Source organism: Erpetoichthys calabaricus, chromosome 4 (genome assembly GCF_900747795.2).
Source record: "Erpetoichthys calabaricus chromosome 4, fErpCal1.3, whole genome shotgun sequence".
NCBI lineage: Eukaryota > Metazoa > Chordata > Cladistia > Polypteriformes > Polypteridae > Erpetoichthys > Erpetoichthys calabaricus.
This window is the reverse complement of record NC_041397.2, coordinates 305,883,536-305,904,438: the sequence shown is the minus strand read 5'-3', so window position 1 is coordinate 305,904,438 and position 20,903 is coordinate 305,883,536. Positions and strand designations below refer to the sequence as shown.

Genomic DNA, 20,903 nt, shown 5'->3' with positions numbered 1-20,903 from the left:
TCTCCATTCTTCTTACTTCTTCCACTCTTCCTAATCTCTGGTGCTACACAACACAATGTCACCAGCACAAAGCCTGCACCGGGGGATTGGTCATTTATCCCATGAGTCAACACATGTATCATCAGAAAAGGTAAGGACTTCTAGACAGATGTCTGGTGCAGACCTTCTCTGATTGGGATCTTGTCTGTTACTCCAGCACTGCTTTTAACCCAAGTCCTTTTTCCTTCATACATATCCTGGTTTATCCTCATGTACTTCTCTGGTACTCCTTTCTGTCTCACGCACTGCAGGACCTCATGATGTTGTACTCTATCATAAGCCTTCTCCAAATTGTATGCAAACCTTTTTGTTTTTCTCAGTATTCCTCTTTCAGCTATCTTACATCTTGCCTGAAGAAGGGGCCTGACATGCCTTGAAAGCTTACATATTGTAATCTTTTTTGTTAGCCAGTAAAAGTTGTAATTTTGCTTGACTACTCACTAGCTTATGATTCCAAGGATTAATAAAATAACAGTGGGAGGTCGAGATTTTAGTTACATGGCCCCTAAATTGTGAAATGGTCTGCCTGCTACTATAAGAAATGCCCCTTCGGTCTCAGCTTTCAAATCCCGGCTGATTACTCACTAATTTAGTTTAACACACCCTGCCTAGAGCTGCTGATTAACTGTGCAGACTGCATCTCTGTTGTTAGTCATTAGTACTTAAATATAAGTAATATGACAAAATTATAAATTGTTACCAGCGCTACCCTATTCTTTTTCTCGTCTCGGTACTCAAATGTGGCACTTGGTGCCACAGCCCACCTGCCAGGTTGTTTTGGCTGCCTAAGGTAAAGTCATCTCTGATGGAGCATCACAGGAATCATCAGGTGGATGGGTCTTTTCATCGGATGGCTAGCCCAGCAATGACTCAGCTCTGGAATGGCTAATAGGGGGATACAGCTTGATGGCCAAGGTCTCCAGGACTATGAACAAATCCAAATTGTATTATGTGATATCATCTACTGTTAAATTCTGCTCTGTACTTGTAATATTTCTATTGCACTATTATATTGTATTGAGAGTTACTTGTGTTTTGTTCTGTGTATTGTGTTGTATGTTATTTTTTTTGACACCCACTGCATGCCCAACCTACCTGGAAAGGCGTCTCTCTTTGAACTGCCTTTCCCAAGGTTTTTTCCAATTTTCCCTACTAGAGTTTTTCCTTGTGTTCTTAGAGAGTCAAGGCTGGATGGCTGTCAAAAGGCAGGGCCTGGTAAAGCCCATTGCAGCACTTCTTGTGTGATTTTGGGCTATACAAAAATAAATTGTATTGTATGGTATTGTACTAGCTGCCTTAAAGCAAAGACTGTACACCACACAAACACACACACATACACTAAAACACAAACTATGCTTTTTATCATATTCTAAACTTATCAGTGGTGCATTGATCCTGTCAGTGCTGTTCAATTACTGTCACTTAGATGTTTTAACACCTCCTTCCAGCCTTAATTATGACTCAATTTAAAGGCTTATATTCTACAGGTAGGTGTAGAGTAACACTGTTATACAGTTTGTGCAAAAAATATTATTCTTAGTCACTGTTTTATATAATGTTGTAATGTTAGATTCTGTACATTGTATTGAAGGTCGTGTTTTGCTGTTATTGTAGACAAACTCCAAGCAAATATGACATCTGGCAGTTAAGTTCAATTCAATTTGATTCCAGTGACATTCAGGTTAGGTTGATTAAGGTTTCAAAATTTGTCCAGTGTGACTGAATATGGACAAGGGTATGAATGTGTCCTGCAATGAGCTTGCACCTCATCCACAAATGCTTTCAGACATAAAACTGTGATTTAACAAATAATTAAATCAGGTGAATGTTCTACTTTTCTACTGTTTTTTTATATTTATTAATTAGATAGATAGATAGATAGAAAAGACACTATATAATAGATAGATAGATAGATAGATAGATAGATAGATAGATAGAGTTGCTCTTTCAATAAATAATTACATAAATAGGAAGAAAAGTTAATAAACAAACAAACAAATAAATAAATAAATAAACACACTTTGGTCTGAACACACAAAGCAAGAAAATTAAAAAGAAAGAAAACATCTCCCTTGGCAAGCCCAGTCCCAGTGAGGCACTATAAAGTTGTATTGCTGTTGGTGTTAAAGAGTCCCCTGTTGTGTTTCTTGACACACTTCTGCTGAATAATTCATTGCCTGAAAGTTCTCAGTGTTGGTTTGTCAGAGAGAGGATGTGCAGCATTGTTCATAATCACACTCAGTTTTGTATTAACTCTCTCCTTTGATACTAGGTTGGTCTGTATATAACACTATGAAGTTGGCGTGAAAGTTTGCCCCCTGGGTTCACAGGGTTAGTTTTCTGCCTCACTCCGCACTGTCCATGCAACGCGGCCGCAGAGAGCTTAAACAACTCGGCACATCCACATAAAAAACGACAAGGGGTGAGTCAGCTTTCTTGAAGGCTTTTTACTGGACGTACCTTGTTGTAAACTGAAATATATACAAAAGAAGAATACAGGTATATACAGGTGTACAACCAAAGACAATAAAGAATGATTTACAAAGCAATACATAGCAGACAGTGTACAATAAACAATAAAGCTTTAAAAGACACTTACAAGACAAGTGATTTCCACGGCCAGATCAAGGCAAAGAGAAACGCGTAGACAGAGGTTCAAATTGCTGCATACCACAACTAACCAGACCCAGGGGTTTATATACCCTAAAGATACATTTCAGATGGGACCGAAACAAGAGATAAAGGGGTGCCTACGTGAGACACATGGGGTGTATTGTATTCAAATGTTTATTATGGGACCTACGTGCTTTACGTGAGTTTCATAGACTTTTATAGCACCACTGTGAGTGTGACACGTGACTGACAGGTGTGTTAATACATGACAAGATGAAGGAGGAGCACAGTTCAAAGAATAACAGTCTCAACTAACAAGAAGTGGGGCAGGCAGTTAGTGTTACTTTTGTATTTTCTTTGCCTGTGTTATGGGGGGTCCCAAGAGGTGGGGCCACCTGCCAATCACCACCAGGAAGTGCCCTTCACCCTATAAAACAAGAGGGCCTAGCGGTTCATTTCAATGCACTAGAGAGTTGGTGAGTTATTGTGATTTTTCTTCTGCATACGCTATTGTGTTTTCTGGAATTTTTGACCTTCTGCTCCATTTTTTTGATTTTATCTTGGATTACTGCATTGGGATTTTGTTCACTTTGGATTCCCTTACTGGCAACTCCTTTATGCCTTTTTGGTCTCCTTGGAGCTTCACAGGGTAAAAGAGTATTTCCGTGAAAAATAAAGCATTATTTTAATAAGATTCTGTGTTTGCCCCATTAGTAGCCAAGGTTTTGACAGCAATTTTCCCCTTTAGGGTGCATTTTTTGAACTTTTTGGGAGTCTTGTGCTTTGGGACTCTCAGTTCATAACATGAACTTTCTGTCATTACCAAAGATGCTGTTCAACTATTAGAGGCGAGCTAACACTGCAGGAGAGAAGTGACAGTATGTTACAAGTAACAGCCTTGATCCATCGTACTAATTCCTTTTGTAATTTTAAACACTTTGTTTATGTTACCTCTTAAACTCTTATTAAACTGAAAAGGTTCAGCTCCTTCATCCTCTCCAAATATCTCACAACTCATAGTCCCAGATCAGCCTAGCTGCTCTTCTCTGGACTTTAGCACTGCTACATCTTCACAATGTATCCTGGATGTCCAAACACCATCTCCAACCATAATTCTTATTCATTTTAAAGACTTCTATTTATGGGTACATTTGTGATATAGTTTTGATTTGTGTTTTTCTGCACTATACTTTTGCTGGTTGCTGTTGTATGTTGCAATGTTGAAATGCAATATTCTGTACATTGTATTGGTGCTTGTTTTTTACAATTGTGGTAGACAAACTGCTAACAAATACAACATCTGGCAATTAAGTTTAATTCAAATTGATTCCAATAATATTCAGGTTAGGTTGATTGGTATTTGAACATTTGTTCACTGTGGTTTATAATTGTGTCCTGCAATTGACTGGCACTTCATCCAGGATGTTCCCTACCATCAAACTGTGCGATCTACCAAAAAAATTAAACCATGTGCATTTTCTATATTTCTACTGCTTTTTAATATTTATAAATTTGTAGGTGCACCCTGGGACTGTTTTCAGGTAAGAGTACAATCAAAGAATATCCTGAACTGAATGAATGTTCAACACCTTCTTAAAAACCTAATATCAGATGGGGAATTTTCTCTCCATTTTTACGTCCAAATTGTTGGAGGACAGCAAGTCTTACTTCTGATGTTATTTCCTCGCTGGTACCAGAATCCCATTTTTCTGCTCCGCACCCTGTTTAAGAAATGGTCAGACCAGAAGTCCACATTCATTCTCGATTCGTCAACTGATGGAGACAGAACTCCACCTGCAAGAGCTCCATTTTCAGCCTGAAGAAGCCCAACCTCAGAATGAACAGTCCTTTTTTCTTTATTCTTGCCTATGATTACTTTTTACCCATTAAACAGGGTGCCACCACAGACCCCAGTGCTTCATCTGTGTATTTGCTTATTTTCTCACACTAAGAAAGAAAAGTTTATCAGCTCACATTATTCACGAGTATGCCAATAAATAGAAAAAGGCCTAACAGGACTTGTGATGGCACCGTGTCATTGATGTCACCCCTTGCCATCTTTCAAAGTGTGAGTGATGACATCCTTGCTCTTGTCAGAAGTTAACATAAGTGACACATTAACAGCATTATGTGACAAACTGCTGCTCTGAACAATTAGAACGGTAAGTAACCATTAGACTATAAATCCCCAATTCACACAAGGCAGGTCAGGTGTGTTAAAAATATTACAATTAAATGAGTTTTTAGAAAGCACTTCATCATTAACAAGAAGAAGCCACAAGAGAAAACTGTTTTAGGTACAGCAGTGTCTCAGGTCCCCTGTGTCTTTGTTTCTCAATAAAAGGACCGAGTCAAAACAAATAGAGATGGACAAACCAAGGACATGTTGGGCTTTCCCGTTTTATGTTATTTTATTAAAATGTTTCTAATTGCAGCAATAGAAATGAGGTTCCTCATGTTTCTCTTAAATTATTAGGCTTATCAATTAATTTAAAAGTGAAGCAGGTACAAAGAATACAAAACTGTAATGAGACGGATTTCACTCAGACGCTTCAAAATGTAGGAAATGAACAAGAAACACAGCTTTGGAAGACCTGGGAATGTAGAAAAAATCTGAAAGGTATCTTTATGTATTTATTTAACAAGTAATGTTAACCATATGGTAATGTATTAATAAATTATCCTAGAATATGCTCTTTAATTATGTATACTCATTTTTCTACATAGTCACCAGATAACTGTACACATTTTTGCCAACTTTAAACAGGTTTTGTGAAGCTGTTGAAGACCATTCTGTAGAAATGTTCTAAAGGCATCCTCAGCTTCTTTGTTGGATGTGTAGTGATGCCCACAAAGGTCTCCTTTAAATTTCAGAAAGCAGCTATCCCCATAAACAACTTGCATACATCAGTAAATTTCAATTGGAATAACATCATCTGCTATCAGGAACTCAATCACAGCACGTTGTGTAAATCGCACTGATGAGGGTACAGCACAGGGTGCCATTATATAGCAAACAATAAGAAAACAATCATGCATAATGACCTGCTGTGAACTGGGGTGATAGCGGAGAACCACATAATGTATCACATATCACTGCTGCCCTCTGTAGATGAGATATGAAATTAGAAGTATTTCTTTTCAATCAACCCTCATAGTATTATCTTTGTACTGATTCTTTTTCACATGGTCTACTCAGAGTAGCCACTTTCCCATCGCTTCTCAGTCATATCTGCTAGAGATAACTTCAAACACACTCTCTGTTGCTTTGTCTCTACTGCTTTAACAGCCATTTTCTGAGTAATTTGAATCTTCAGAAGACATTAATAGTATTCTGTTATAAATATTACTTGTCAAACTATAAAGGCACTAGCAAGCTTGTGGTTTATATATTTTACAGAAGTAGTTTCCTGTTTATTGAAGTTGTCTTCTGATTGTTCAGTACTTAAGTTATTGAATGTCCATGATAGCAATAATGGTATCACAACAGCAGTATGTAGTTAACTCTTAGGGAAAGTGAGCTACAGAATGTCTAAACCACATGATAAAAAAATGATTGGAGGTTCACCATCTTGTACATACATAAAAAGCTATCTCATACATTACTAAAACTATCTTGTAAAACTTCAATCAGTGCTAGAATAAAGTCCAGAGGAGAGCAACAAGGCTGATTCTGGAACTGTGAGGTATGAACTATAAGCAGTTGAACTTTTTCATTGTAAGCAAACAAAGATTAAGAGTTATCAAGAGTAAATGCTGGAAGAGATGTTAGCGAGGCCAACAGTGGGCACTTACCCTGTGGTCTGAATGTGAGAAACGGGGAAACTCTGTGTAAAAATGACACCATCCTTCAGATGAGACATAAAACTGAGGTCCTGACTCTCTGTGGTCACTCCTTTGTAAAGAGTTGGGTGTATCCCAGTCTCCAGACTAAGTTGCCCACCATAGCATAGCCTCCTAAAAACATCCCCTGTCTCTAACTAGCCAACTGTTTCTCACCCCTTCACCACTTAACAGCTCATGTGTATTGAGTGTACTGGTGAAAAATGGCTGCCATCACAACTCACAGGTGGAAGCTCCACGATGGTGGTGGTTAAGTGACTCCCTACTCATTATGCAAAACACTTTGAGTAGTGAGAAAAACACTATATAAATGTAAAGAATTATTATAAAAATTGTGGACATTTTTTCAATAGCTATATTAGAAGACAGCTTATGCATGATATGCAGAAGGAATTCCTATGTCTGTTAAAGTGAGAGCACTTCCAATTACACAAACAAGTCAAAAAAAATAACTAGTTTGTTCCTAATAGTTTATCCTGTTTAGATAACACAGATATAGCTCTCTGTTCTGTCATCGGTTCAGCTACTATTGTTTGAAAAATTCAATTGTATTAATTTACTATTATTACTATTATTATACTGTATGTACTTATTTATTGTTTTTGTTATTTAATGGCTAAGTTACTCTTTTTTTTACTGTACATTTTGTTATTTTCCAGTTTGGTGTAATTAAAGTGGTTGGTAGTTGAAAACATTATCCTTTCCCATATCGTTTTAAGTGTTGTCTGTGGTAACATATTCTTTCTTCAGTTGGATTTCAAAACGTGTACATGTTATTTAGACAAGTGGACCGTTACTGGGTACAACACACAACAGAACAAACAGTAAGTGTTTAGGTGAGCATATACATTGGGTGATTGTGTATTTTAATTATATAAAGATCATTTTTCAGTGCTAATTCAACTGCTTGTGAGGGCCCAAGTTAAAGTCCTTTTTAGGGCCCACTAAAGGATAGGGGTATCTCAAGCTCCCTCAGATTTTTTTTTTAGAAATGTGATATCGCTTTATATTATTTTCATGTGATTTCCACCTCAGAAAAGTTCAAATAAAGACTGATAGACTGCAGCTTTTCCTGCAGCAAGACCACCTTATGCTGTTGGAAAGCAACTTTCAGCCCGAGGCACCGATCAATAGAATAATAGCAGTGAAGTAGTTATGAGAATGTGTGCCCTAATGTAAAAGATGAAAAAAAAATGTCAAGAGGGACCCGAGATATTTAACTATTACTGTGAGAAAAAAAAGTGGCCATGCTATGGATGCCAGTGCATGAGAAACAGAAGCAAGGAGAACCTTTCTCAAAGACCTTCATGTTGTCAACTTGACATGGAACAAAACTGAGGCCGCTGATGTTGACCAAGCTCAATGGCGATTGCTTGGCACCCAATGCGACTCCTGGTGCAGAAGGAACTAAGTCTAAGTAAGTTAAGTGATTTTCTACACTGTGGTGTGCTGGGTTGGTAACATCACTTTAAGAGTGGCCCACCAAATCAACAAGCTAATTAAAAGGGCAGGCTTAGTTATGTTTGCACTTTGGACTCCCTGAAGGTCGGAGAGAAGGAGAAAATGAAGAAAAACCTAAGTGCAATTATAAACAATGCTGCACATATTCTCTCTGACACATTAACACTGAGGATGTTCAGCCAACAAATGATCTATCTGTGTATTATATTCTGTCTTTCACGTCTATCTATCTATTGCTTTAATTGGGGAGGGTTTTAGTGGGTTAGTAAATTGGTGTTTGGAGTTGCATTTTATTTTTAATTTCATAATATATATTTATATTTTTTATTTATCTTCATTTTTGTTTTTTTCTGCAGTTTTGGTGTGAGACCAGAGTGGATATTGTGTTGGTCACTGGTTTTTGATTAGTGTTGTTGCTGCTCTAGAGGTGACAGCATATCATTCTTGTGCCTTTAGTTTAGTGATTTGAACAGAGTGACACATATTGAATAGCCCCTTTCTATTCTAAAGAAGAAATCTAAAAGCTCATACTTTTTTAGCCTTTCATTTAAGAACCAGCTGAAATCTTAATTTGGGCAGCAGATTGTGAGATAGCTAAAGTCATGCCTTTCACAATCAGCCATACATTTTGTGATGTGAAACGGTTGGTCTACGGTGTGCTGTTAATTTCTTACTTGACATCTACTGGTTCTTTAAAGATTCATAGAGTATACCATTTCCCATGGGGTTACGTGACAGATACCCTAATATTTGTTTTTATTATTCTTTAGATTTATGAAGATGAATGACGCTACCATCGCCGACTCAGAATTTATACCATTGAAACAAACCAGTAGACCTTTACGATTTCTGTTCTTTCATTCATCTGCTTCTTTTCAATGTTAGTTTGCAGTGTGCTTTTAGTGTCTTACATGGTATCTGCTGTTTCTTCAAACGTTCATATACTGTAGTATACTATCTTCCACCAGGTTACGTATGAGATATTCTAACATTTGTTTTGATTGCTTTCTAGATTTATGAAGATGAAGAACGCTACCATCACTGTCTCAGAATTTATACTTCAATGTGCCATTGAATCAAACCAGAAGACCATTATGATTTCTGCTCTCGCATTCATCTACTTCATATCCATGTTTGGAAATCTACTGGTGATCTTGGTAATAATCCTGAACCCTCAACTCCATGCTCCAATGTACATTTACATCGGCACCTTGGCGGTGATAGACCTAGCAAATGGCTCAATTCTCATCCCAAAGATGCTGTCTGTCCTTCTGCTCAGCTCTTCAGTGGTGCCTTATGCTGCCTGTGTGTTGCAGATATTTCTTTTACTTCATGTTGAGGAAATGGAATCCCTTCTCTTAACATTGATGGCCTTTGATCGCTACATAGCTGTTGTTTATCCTTTGCAGTACCCTTTAGCCATTACTAATAAAAAAGTTGTCATTAGTCTCTTAGTGTTAAATATTTTTGCAATATGTTTCAAATTGCATATCCCTGTTTTTGCTTCAGAGCTATCATTTTGTCATACTAATATCCTTCCTTTCTGTTTTTGTGATTATACTACCCTGGTCCAGGTGTCATGTACTGACGATCCCAAATACTTAATACCCATGATTACTGGTGCAGTTGTCTATGCTGTCTCCCCACTGGTTTTAATTCTCTTATCTTACAGTCGGATTGCTATTGAAGCCCTGAGGGTTAATTCAGCAGGTGGGAAAAGTAAGGTCTTCAGCACTTGTGTGACCCACCTGCTTGTGGTCGGACTTTTTTATCTTCCACTTGCAATGTTTTATATATTGCCAGGAGCGGGAGTCACGTTTACAAGAGAAACTTACAATGTGATATTTATTCTTGGAAATGCAGTGCCGTCTATGATGAACCCAATTATCTACAGTTTTAGGAATCAAGAAATAAATAAAAGAATTCACACACTCTTTATTAGGAGAAGATCAACTCCTATAAGGAGGAAATAAAATATTTACTTCATCTTGTGTAGAGATTCAGTAAACTTAGTGATAAATTGATAGTAGTGTAGCTTATCATAAACTGATGCTTAAACTCTTAAACTCTCAAAGAGTACTTTATCAATATTAAGTCCAGGCAGTGTTTCGCTGATTCAATAAGCTAACACTGATTCAATAAAAATGTTAAATAAAATGTTGTTATATTTTAAAGGAAACTGTAGTTACTCAGACTCTACAAAGTCTGAATGAGAAGACCACATCATGAGTATTGACTGTTGCTCTCTGTCCAGCATCATGAGCTACTCCATGATTTTTCTAACATGGTGACCAGACCTGCACAGACGTTCATCACTTGACTAAAGGATACGTCTTCTCTAACAAGAAAATATGGAAACCTAATTCCGAAGAATAATTGAGGAGAATGTCTTAAATTAGATAATGATTAATAGCATTTAACCCTGCTGCTGGAAATTTAGGAGGAGTGCATTTAAGTAGCAATCTGGAAAGAGTTGTGGAAATATGAAAAGAAACTGCAAAGTCATGTAGCTGCAGTGGAGACCCTAAGAAATTTCAAAATGTATTTGGCATTAGATTTCCAAACAAGCTGCATTGTCTTATGTAAGTCATTAAATATTTCAATTTTTGTCTGTTTACCTTTCAGATGATGAAATTAAATATATGAATGTGATATTCAAATTTTTGGCAGAACGACTTCTTAAATTGCTAATTTTGTTACTATCATAAAAGTTAAATTTGTTACTTTGTTGTTTTTTTGTGATGAAAATTGAAAATGATAACAAAATGTTTCAACAACCAGTGTCATGAAGCCACTGTTTTCCTTTTTATCATGTCATCCTTTCATCAGCTCCATATTCTGGGATATGAAGTACAGTTCTGAAATGATATGGGGGTCTACCTCGCTTTTCACTTATCCTGATCAACCCTCGTGCTGTCTTCTTTATTAACTTTAAAGAGTTACTGTAACTACTCCTAACTTCTCTCTGATCTCTCCAGTATACTGAATCCTCAACCCTTGCTTTGTGTTCCTTTTATAAACCTTCTCTCTGCTATTGCCCTCCTCAGAGGACTGTCCACCGTTTTGAAGTCCAAATCTCCTGTCTCCACCTCATCTGTTAAAGTATCCCACAGGTTCTGTTCTCTCATAGTCCATTAGCAGTCGTGTACCTATTACACTATTTCATTATATAATGTTAATCCTGTATCTTCACATCCTTTCATCAACAGTTTGACTGAAACTGAACAAATGCCCCCTTGATGTTAGGCACATCTATAAGCCAACAAATTAAAAGGTCATCAGCCAGCTGGGTGAATAAAAATAAAAATGAAAGCAGAATCTATGCTGGATGGCTAATAATAGTTTGGACTGGCAGAGGTACATGTCTAAGTGTGTTAACCTGAGGTAAGTGGAAATCACTTGATTTGTTAATGGTTGGCTTATTCCCACACACACTAAATAGAAGAAACATACACACACATGTCTTCTTCTGCTTCCTCTTCATCTTTTCCCACTTCTGTGTGTCGCCAATATTCTTGATGAATGTTCTCCATACAGCTCGGTCCTGCACCTCCTCCCTATTCAGACCATTTTCCTTCAAATCTTCTTTTACTTTATCCATCTACCCCCACTTTGGCCTTTTCATTTTCTCTTCCCCTGTACTTCCATTTTCATCACTCTTTGCCTCACATATTCCTTGACTCTCCTCATCACATATCCATACCACTTCAAACTATTTTCCTGTACTTTCTTAGATTTCTTTCCTACATTTGTTGTACCTCTGATTGTCTCATTTCTTATTCTGTCCTTTTCTGTAACTCCACACATCCATCTCAACATTCTCATTTCTGACACTTCTAACTTCTTCTCCTCCACTCCTTTTACTGGCTGTGTCTCAGCTCCATATACCATTGCTGGTCTTATCACCATTTTAAAATCTTACCTTTAACCTTTGACTTCATTCTTCGATCACACAATACTCCTGATATCTTCTTCCAATTATTCCATCCACCCTGCAGTATTATGGTTATCTCTGCATCTAGCTTTCCATCTTGGGCTATCACTGATCCTAGATGTTTAAACTTATCCACCCTTTTCAATAGCTCTCCCTGCAGACTAACTTCTGAACCCTCATCATCATTAAACCTCATACTGTATATTCTGTGTTCTTATTTATCTTCAACCCTCTGTCTTTCAAAGCCCTTCTTCATTCTTCTAACTTCCTGTACTCTTCCTAATCTCTGGTGCTACACAACATAATGTCACCAGCACAAAGCCTGCACTGGTAGATTGGTCTTTTCTCCCATGAGTCAACACATGTATCACCAGATCAAAGAGGTAAGGACTTCTAGAAGATGTCTGGTGCAGACCTTCTCTAACTGGGATCTTGTCTGTTACTCCAGCAGTGCTTTTAACCCAAGTACTCATTCCCTCATACATATCCTTGTTAATCCTCATGTACTTCTCTGGTACTCCTTTCTGTCTCATGCAGCACCAGACCTCATGACATTGTACTCTATCGTAAGCCTTCTCCAAATCAATCGTACGCAAACATTTTTGTTTTTCTCAATATTTTTCTCTGAGCTGTCTTACATTTTGGCTGAAGAAGGGGCCTGAGTTGCCTTGAAAGCTTGCATATTGTCATCTTTTTAGTTAGCCAATGAAAGGTGTTATTTTGCTTAATTTCTCACTAGCTTATGATTCCAAGGATTAATAAAATAACAGTTTGAGGTCGAGCTTTTAGTTACAGGGCCCCTAAATTGTGAAATGGTCTGCCTGCTACTATAAGAGATAGCCCTTCGGTCTCAGCTTTCAAATGCCGGCTGATTACTCACTAATTCAGTTTAACACACCCTGCCTAGAGCGGCTGATTAACTGTGCAGACTGCATCTCTGTTGTTAGTCATTAGTACTTAAATATAAGTAATATGACAAAATTATAAATTGTTATCAACGCTACCCTATTCTGTTTCTCATCTCGGTACTCAAATGTGGCCCACCTGCCAATTTGTTTTGCCTTCCGAAGGTAAAGTCATCTCTGATGGAGGATCGCAGGAATCATCAGGTAGATTTGTCCTTTCATCGGATGGCTGGCCCAGTATTGACTCAGCTATGGAATGGCCAATAGAGGGATGCAGTTTGATGGCCGAGGTCTCCAGGACTCTGAATAAATCCAAATCATATTATGTGATATCATCTACTGTTGAATTGTACTTGTAATATTGCACTATTATATTGTATTGAGAGTTACTTGTGTTTTGTTCTGTGTATTGTGTTGTATGTTATTTTTTTGACACCCACTGCATGCCCAACCTACCTGGAAAGGGGTCTCTCTTTGAACTGCCTTTCCCAAGGTTTCTTACATTTTTCCCTACTAGAGTTTTTCCTTGTGATCTTAGAGAGTCAAGGCTGGAGGCCTGTTAAAGCCCATTGTGGCACTTCTTGTGTGCTTTTGGACTATACAAAAATAAATTGTATTGTATTGTATTGTACTAGCTGTCCTAATGCAAAGACTGTACATCACATAAACACACACTCACACACCCACTAAAACACTAACTATGCCTTTTATCATACTGCAGACTTACCAATGGTGCATTGATCCTGTCAGGGCTGTTCAATTACTGTCACTTAGATGTCCTAACAGCTCCTGCCAGCCTTAATTATGACTCATTTTAAAGGCTTATATTCTACAGGTAGGTGTAGAGTACTACTGTTATACAGTTTTGTGCAACGAATATTATTCTTAGTCACTGTTTTATATAATGTTGTAATGTTATATTCTGTACATTGTATTGAAGGTTGTGTTTTGCTGTTATTGTAGATAAACTCCAAGCAAATATGACGTCTGGCAGTTAAGTTCAATTCCATTTGATTCCAGTGACATTCAGGTTAGGTTGATTAGGGTTTCAAAATTTGTCCAGTGTGACTGAATATGGACAGAGGTATGAATGTGTCCTGCAATGAGCTTGCACCTCATCCATGAATGCTTCCTGACATAAAACTGTGATTTAACAAATAATTAAATCAGGTAAATGTTCTACTTTTCTACTGTTTTTTTTATATTCATCAATTAGTAGATGCACCATGAAGGAAGCTTCTAGGAACAGCCCAATATAAGAATATAATGAAATGGATAAACATTTATCCCCATCTTGATACTACAATGGCGGCGCGCTTAGACGCTGCGGCTGTGTGCTCTCCGACTCAGATTGTGTTTTTTCCACCCTGCCTGGATAAATACACGTATAGCCGGCAGGATATTTTATCTATCGGTTTACGGAGCGAGAGTTGCTCGACCTCCGAGTTTCTCCGCGTCCACAACATTCCGGACGACATCGCACGAACACCGGGCTCTCCGTGGATTACAATCCCAGCTTCGAGGAGACGGCGGCGGCGCAAAGAACGTAAACAAAAGAGGGGGTGCCGAGGCGGCGTGCTAGTGAGGCTAAGGAAGCAGCCACACAAACCACCGCTTCCAAGCATTTTCTCCTCAAATGTGAGGTCGCTGGCAAACAAACTGGACGAGTGGCAGCTGCGGATTGCAACGGAAAAGATCATCAGGGACTGCTGCATATTGTTGATCACGGAGACGTGGCTTAATCCACTCATACCGGACACGGCGATCGAGATAGCAGGCCACACAGCACACCGGCAAGACAGGACAGAGCAATCCGGTAAGAAGAGAGGAGGGGGGCTGTGCATTTATGTGAACAATAGCTGGTGCACAAATTCCACCATAGTCACCAGACACTGCTCTCCAGACGTGGAGTTTATGACAATTAAATGCAGACCCATATACCTCCCCCGTGAATTCAATGCTATACTGCTAACTGCTGTGTACATAGCACCTGATGCTAATGCTAACTCGGCTCTGGGGCTTTTGCATGACACCATCAGCAGTAAACAGAGCAAGTATCCTGAGGCTGTTCACATCATTTCTGGGGACTTTAATCATGTAGATCTGAAAGCAGTTCTCCCTCAATTCCATCAACACATAAAGTGTGCAACCAGGGGAGTAAAAACACTGGACAAGTTGTACACAAATATCAGACAGGCCTATAGGGCTAAACCCCTAGCACACCTTGGCCAGTCTGATCATACATCTCTGCTTCTAATCCCTGCATATACTCCCCTCAGGAAACAAGCTCCCATTATGACCAGGACTGTTACCATATGGCCCAAGGAGGCCTCCCAACAGTTGCAGGACTGCTTCCAGAGAACCGATTGGGAGGTTTTCTATCACCAAGACTTGGAGTACCACACTACTGCAGTCCTGGATTACATCAGGTTCTGCACGGACAACGTCACCAGGGACAGACGCATAAGGATTTATCCTAACAGGAAGCCCTGGATGACGAGGGATGTCCAGAGTCTGCTGAAAGCTAGGAATACTGCTTTCAGGTCTGGGGATGGGGCTCTTTACAGTGTAGCCAGAGCGAACCTGAAGAGAGGCATCCGAGAGGCCAAGGCAGCATACAGAAGGAGGATAGAAGATCATCTGAGGAGTAACAACACCAGGCAGGTGTGGCAGGGTGTCCAGCACATCACCGGCTACAAATCCAGCAACTCCTTGGCTGCTGAGGGAGACGCTTCTCTGGCAGAGGAGCTGAACATCTTCTTTGCCCGCTTTGAGGCGACACCAACAGCAGCTCCATCACAACAGCCTGTTCACAACAGCAATTTACTCACAGTGGAAGTGTGTGAGGTGAGGCGGGTGATGAGGAAAGTGAACCCGAGGAAGGCTGCAGGACCCGACGGTGTGGCTGGACGGGTGCTGAAAGACTGTGCAGATCAACTGGCCGGAATCTTCACCAGGATTTTCAACCAGTCCCTGTCCCAGGCCACTGTCCCATCCTGCCTCAAGTCCTCAATCATTGTTCCGCTGCCAAAAAAATCCAACATGAACAGTCTGAATGATTTCCGCCCAGTGGCACTCACATCTGTCATCATGAAGTGCTTTGAGAAACTGGTGCGGAGTCATATCATCGCCTGCCTGCCAGCAGACCTGGACCCATTTCAGTTTGCTTACAAAGCAAAGAGATCCACGGAGGATGCTGTGGCCACAGCCCTTCATGCTGCCCTGACCCACCTGGAGCAGCAGGGGAGTTACGCCAGACTGCTCTTTGTAGACTTCAGCTCGGCGTTTAACACCATCCTCCCACAACGACTGGTGTCCAAACTGGCAGATCTGGGACTTCCATCACTCACCTGCAGTTGGATACTGGACTTCCTGTCGGGTCGCTCCCAGAGGGTCAGGCTGGGTCTCCACACATCCACTGCTCTCAGCCTCAACACCGGGACGCCGCAGGGTTGTGTGCTCAGCCCGCTCCTCTACACCCTCTACACATATGACTGTGTCCCCACTCACCATAGCAACAAGATTATAAAGTTTGCGGATGACACGACGGTGGTCGGACTCATCTCGGGCAAGGAGGGTGAGCTAGCATACAGGGACGAGGTGGAGCGACTGTCAGAGTGGTGCACAGTCAATAACCTGCTCCTCAACAACAAAAAAACAAAGGAGCTTGTTATTGACTTTAGGAAAAACAAAACTGACATCCAGCCACTCACCATTGGCGGGGCATGTGTGGAGAGGGTCCCGGTGTTCAGGTTTCTGGGTATGGAGCTGGAGGATGACCTGACCTGGAGTGCCAACACCAAGGAGCTGCTAAAGAAGGCACAGCAGAGACTGTATTTTCTGAGAATTCTCAGAAAGAACCACCTCCCAAAAAATCTGCTCCTTGCTTTTTATCATTGTTCCATCGAGAGTGTGCTCACGTACGGACTGTGTGTGTGGTACGGCAGTTGCACTTCCTCAGAAAAGAAAGCGCTACACAGGGTCGTCAGGATAGCGGAGAGAACAATTGGTTGTACCCTCCCCACTCTGGAACAAATCTACACCTCCCGAAGCCGCAAAAAAGCAATAGACATTTCACAGGACTCATCACATCCCGGTCATTGCCTCTTCCAGCTTTTGCCATCGGGCAAGAGATACAGAGCTATGAAAACTAGGACAAACCGCCTTAAAAACAGCTTTTATCCGAAAGCAATCATGGCCCTGAACTCAAAATAAAACTGCTCTATATTATTCTTCCAATGTGCAATATATACCTTAGGTCAACAAGTGCAATTTGTATATTTATTACTATTCGGTTTGTTATTATATTCTGTCTTTTTGTCATTTTAACCCTTATTCCTCACACTGAGTTGATTGCACCTTCAATTTCGTTGTTCCTTTGTAAAAGTGACAATGACAATAAAGATCTATCTATCTATCTATCTATCTATAACTTAATAAGCACTTTGCAGGCTTTGCGCAGGTAGGACATGATAGGACTGAGAATGGTGTGACTTCCTTTCCTTTTCTGACCCTAAAATGGACACTGCCACTGACCCCTAATGCCACTAAAGCACTGCTTCCACCCAGCACCCTATTTGGATATTCAACATTCATTCACAAACCTGCAAATGATGGAGATGGAAACCTTACCCTCAGGACCTCAAACTTCCAGGCTGACGAAGCTCTATTTTGGACCAAGTGATACTTTTTCTATATTTTTGCCCCAAATTACCTTGTTCTCATTAAACAGGGAACCACCATGAACTCCAACACTGTGTATTTACTTTTCTTATAATCCAAGGAAAGAAAACAATCAGTTCAAATTATTTATGAATATGCCCACACATATAACAATGCTCAACAATATGAATTAAGGACTCATGATGGCACCTTGTCTTAGACGTTGTAGGACAAAGTGGGCATTGCTCATTCTGCTAGGCTTCTGTGGCACACCAGGCCTGTTAAGAAAGCAGATTTAACAAGGATGCAGACATCCAGCTGTGCCTTCCGCCACCTGTATTCCAAACTACAGTAAGTGACTGAACTCCAGCCTGGACCAGGATCTGACTCGACTTCATCTTATAAGGAAGGTGTAAATGAGACTTGAACTGGCATCTCTCCAGAGGTCCCTCTGCAGACCTCTTGAGCCAGAAAATGCAAAATTGACTCAAAGAAGAACAAAGATCTATAATTCAAGAGATGACAACTAGTATGATCGGAAGAACTCTCTTATTACAAGACACTGATTTTGTAACTGGAAGTGATTTTAACCCAATCAGGAGAAGGTTTAACCTTCCTTTAAAAGCACATGCACCTCATCTCTATAAATAAGGGAGAAGGAGCAAAGAATGACAGAGAATCAGGAGGAGCAAAAACAAATCTGGAGAATTGTGAATTGAACACACTCAAATTCTCTAGGAAATCCTAGGGAACTTTGGGACTTTCTAAAATCTTTTCTTAAACTAAAAGCTATGAACCACTCATCCTTGGAATGCCGAATTTGACAAACTCTTGTCTTTGTGGACTGGAAGCTGAGACCCAGTCTATCAAGCCAAAGCTGTGTGCCTATAGTCTAACAAGGCTGAGAAGTAGCCATTACTTCAAGTGTGGTACTTCAGCATCTAAACTCTCGGGTCAGAATGAGTGGCAAAAGACAGCAGTAGGCAAGCTGAAGAAGCAGCAGCAGCAGCAGCAGCACAGCACTGACAAGGATCATGCAGCAAAGAGAAAGAGTGCACTCCAACGCATAAAGAATTCTCCGCTTGAACCCGAACCAACCACAAAGCAACAACTCCACACAACATCGGACATCATCCAAAAAGATTTGGTATCATAAAACTAATTATCACTGCCAAGATTAAAATGAACTCTAATTACCAGTAAACAGCCAGCCTGTATGTTATACTGTATGTTGGTTTGTCTACTCTGTCTGCATGCAGTCTTATATATCATCATATATATGCATTTATCTTACAGCTATAATCCTTGTGTTTATTAATAATTTAAATTATTCTGTTTCTTAAAACGAGTGTGCTTCAGTTACCTTGATATAAGTCTAAAGGCCGGAGACTTCATCCTACAACAGAGAAAGGTAAGGTAAATAAAGTAGGAGCCTTGCTGTATTATTTGATTAATTAGCGATATTGCCGAAGGCAAAACTGATTAGTAAATAACCAAGTTCAAATTTCTTTTTCAAATCCCTAAATATTATGGCATTCTCCTAGGTGGCTGTCTTATTAATTATTAATCACCAAAAATCCTACAATGCCACACTTGAAATCTGACAGTGCATGTGTGATGACATCAGTGTTCTGCTTAGACATTAAATTAAATGACACATAAACAGGATATGTGATGTACTGCTGCTCTGAACAATTAAAATGGTGGATGACCATTACATTATAAATAAATTCCCAATTTGCACAAGGCAATTCGGGTTTGTTAAAAAACAAGTTAAATACATGCGTTTTTAGAAATCATTTTGCCAATAACAAGAAGAAGCCACAAGAGAAAATCATTTTACGTCCAGCAGTCACTCGGGTTTCCTGTGTTTTAGTGTCCCAATAAAAGAACTGAGCCATGATAAACAGAGACGGGATTATCTAAGCCATGTTGGGCTTTGCTGTTTTATGTTATTTTATCAGACATTTTCTATCTGCAGCAATAAAAATCAGATTTTTTGTGCTTCTGTTAAATATTCAGGTTTATCATGTAATTATCAGGTGAAGAAACACATAGAATACAGGATTGTAATGAGACAGATTTTGCTAAAAGAGTTCAGAAGATGAGCTTCGGAAGAATTGGAGAACATAGCAGTAAATGTATAAAAAATCTGAAAGGTATCTTTAACGTATTTATTTATATATTTATATTTATCATGTAATTATCAGGTGAAGAAACACATACATCAATTTTAATGAGACAGATTTCACTAAGGTGTCGTGCGGTGGGTTGGCACCCTGCCCGGGATTGGTTCCTGCCATGTGCTCTGTGTTGGCTGGGATTGGCTCCAGCAGACCCCCGTGACCCTGTGTTCGGATTCAGCGGGTTGGAAAATGGATGGATGGATTTCACTAAGACAGTTCAGAAGATGAACAAGATTCTCAGTTTTAGAAGAACTGGAGAACACAGCAGGAAATGTAGAAACAATCTGAAAGGTCTCTTTAATGTATTTATTTAACAACTTACTGCATACAAGGACTAAATGAAAAGTAAAGCCTCCACATCTTCTTCAGATTCTGCATTGGAATATTTCAGTAAATTAAACACAGAAAACATTCTTAGAATTTGCTCATGAATTGTGTGTTTTTATTTTCTATATGGCTCCTAGATTACTCTACACATTTTTTCCAATGAAAATAAGTTTTATTTTAAGTTTTATGAAGCTGTCAAGATAGAAGTCCACACTCTGTTTTTGCAACCCCATACTGACAACATTCTCAGCTTGTGCTTGTGTAGTGATGTCCAGGAAGGTCTTCTTCCAATTTTAAAAACAGTTATCATCATAAACAGCTTGCAGATGTCAGTGAATGTTGAATGGAGCAACACCTTCTGCTGTGAGTTGCTACAGCATTGGGGCTGTTGCTGCTGCTCTAGGGGTGGGAGAGTTCAATTGTTGCGCCTTTGGTTTAGTTATTTTGGAGGATTACATATTAAGCAGCCCAATTCTAAAGAAGAAATCTAAAATCTCACACTTTTTAATCTTTCATTTGAGAAACAACTAAATCATACTTTGGGCAAAAGATTGTGGGATAGATAAAGCTAATCCCTTTCCCAATCAGTTACAGTATACATTTTGTGATGTTAAACGGTTGGTCTACTGTTTCTTTAAAGATTCATAGAGTATACTATTTCCCATAGGGTTACGTGACAGATACACTAATATTTGTTTTTCTGTTATTCTTTAGATTTATGAAGATGAACAACACTACCATCACCACCTCAGAATTTATATCATTGAATTAAACCAGTAGACATTTACATTTCTGTTCTCTCATTCATCTGCTTCTTTTCATAATTTGGAAATCTGCTGGTGATTGTGATAGTAATCCTGAATCCTCAGCTTCGTGTTCCATTGTACATTTACATATCAACATTGGCAGTGATAGACAAAGCAAACTACTCAA

At 39.4% G+C, this 20,903-nt stretch overlaps 1 protein-coding gene across 3 annotated transcripts in view; it reads left to right on the top strand.

The window, feature by feature from the left end:
* Positions 1 to 20,903, top strand: part of LOC127527357 (olfactory receptor 1468-like) — a 67,959-nt gene that overhangs the window by 32,640 nt on the left and 14,416 nt on the right. The window contains exons 1-2 of one of the 3 annotated variants that reach the window (XM_051925921.1): positions 5,194 to 5,272; positions 8,969 to 10,068. The exons of 1 other annotated variant lie outside the window; for it this stretch is intronic. In XM_051925921.1, the coding sequence (XP_051781881.1) occupies positions 8,973 to 9,929 (957 nt within the window). In that variant the 5' untranslated portion in view covers positions 5,194 to 5,272; positions 8,969 to 8,972 and the 3' untranslated portion in view covers positions 9,930 to 10,068. Of the gene's footprint in view, positions 1 to 5,193; positions 5,273 to 8,968; positions 10,069 to 20,903 lie in introns of those variants that run through there. One more of the 3 variants, XM_051925919.1, reaches the window with a different exon arrangement.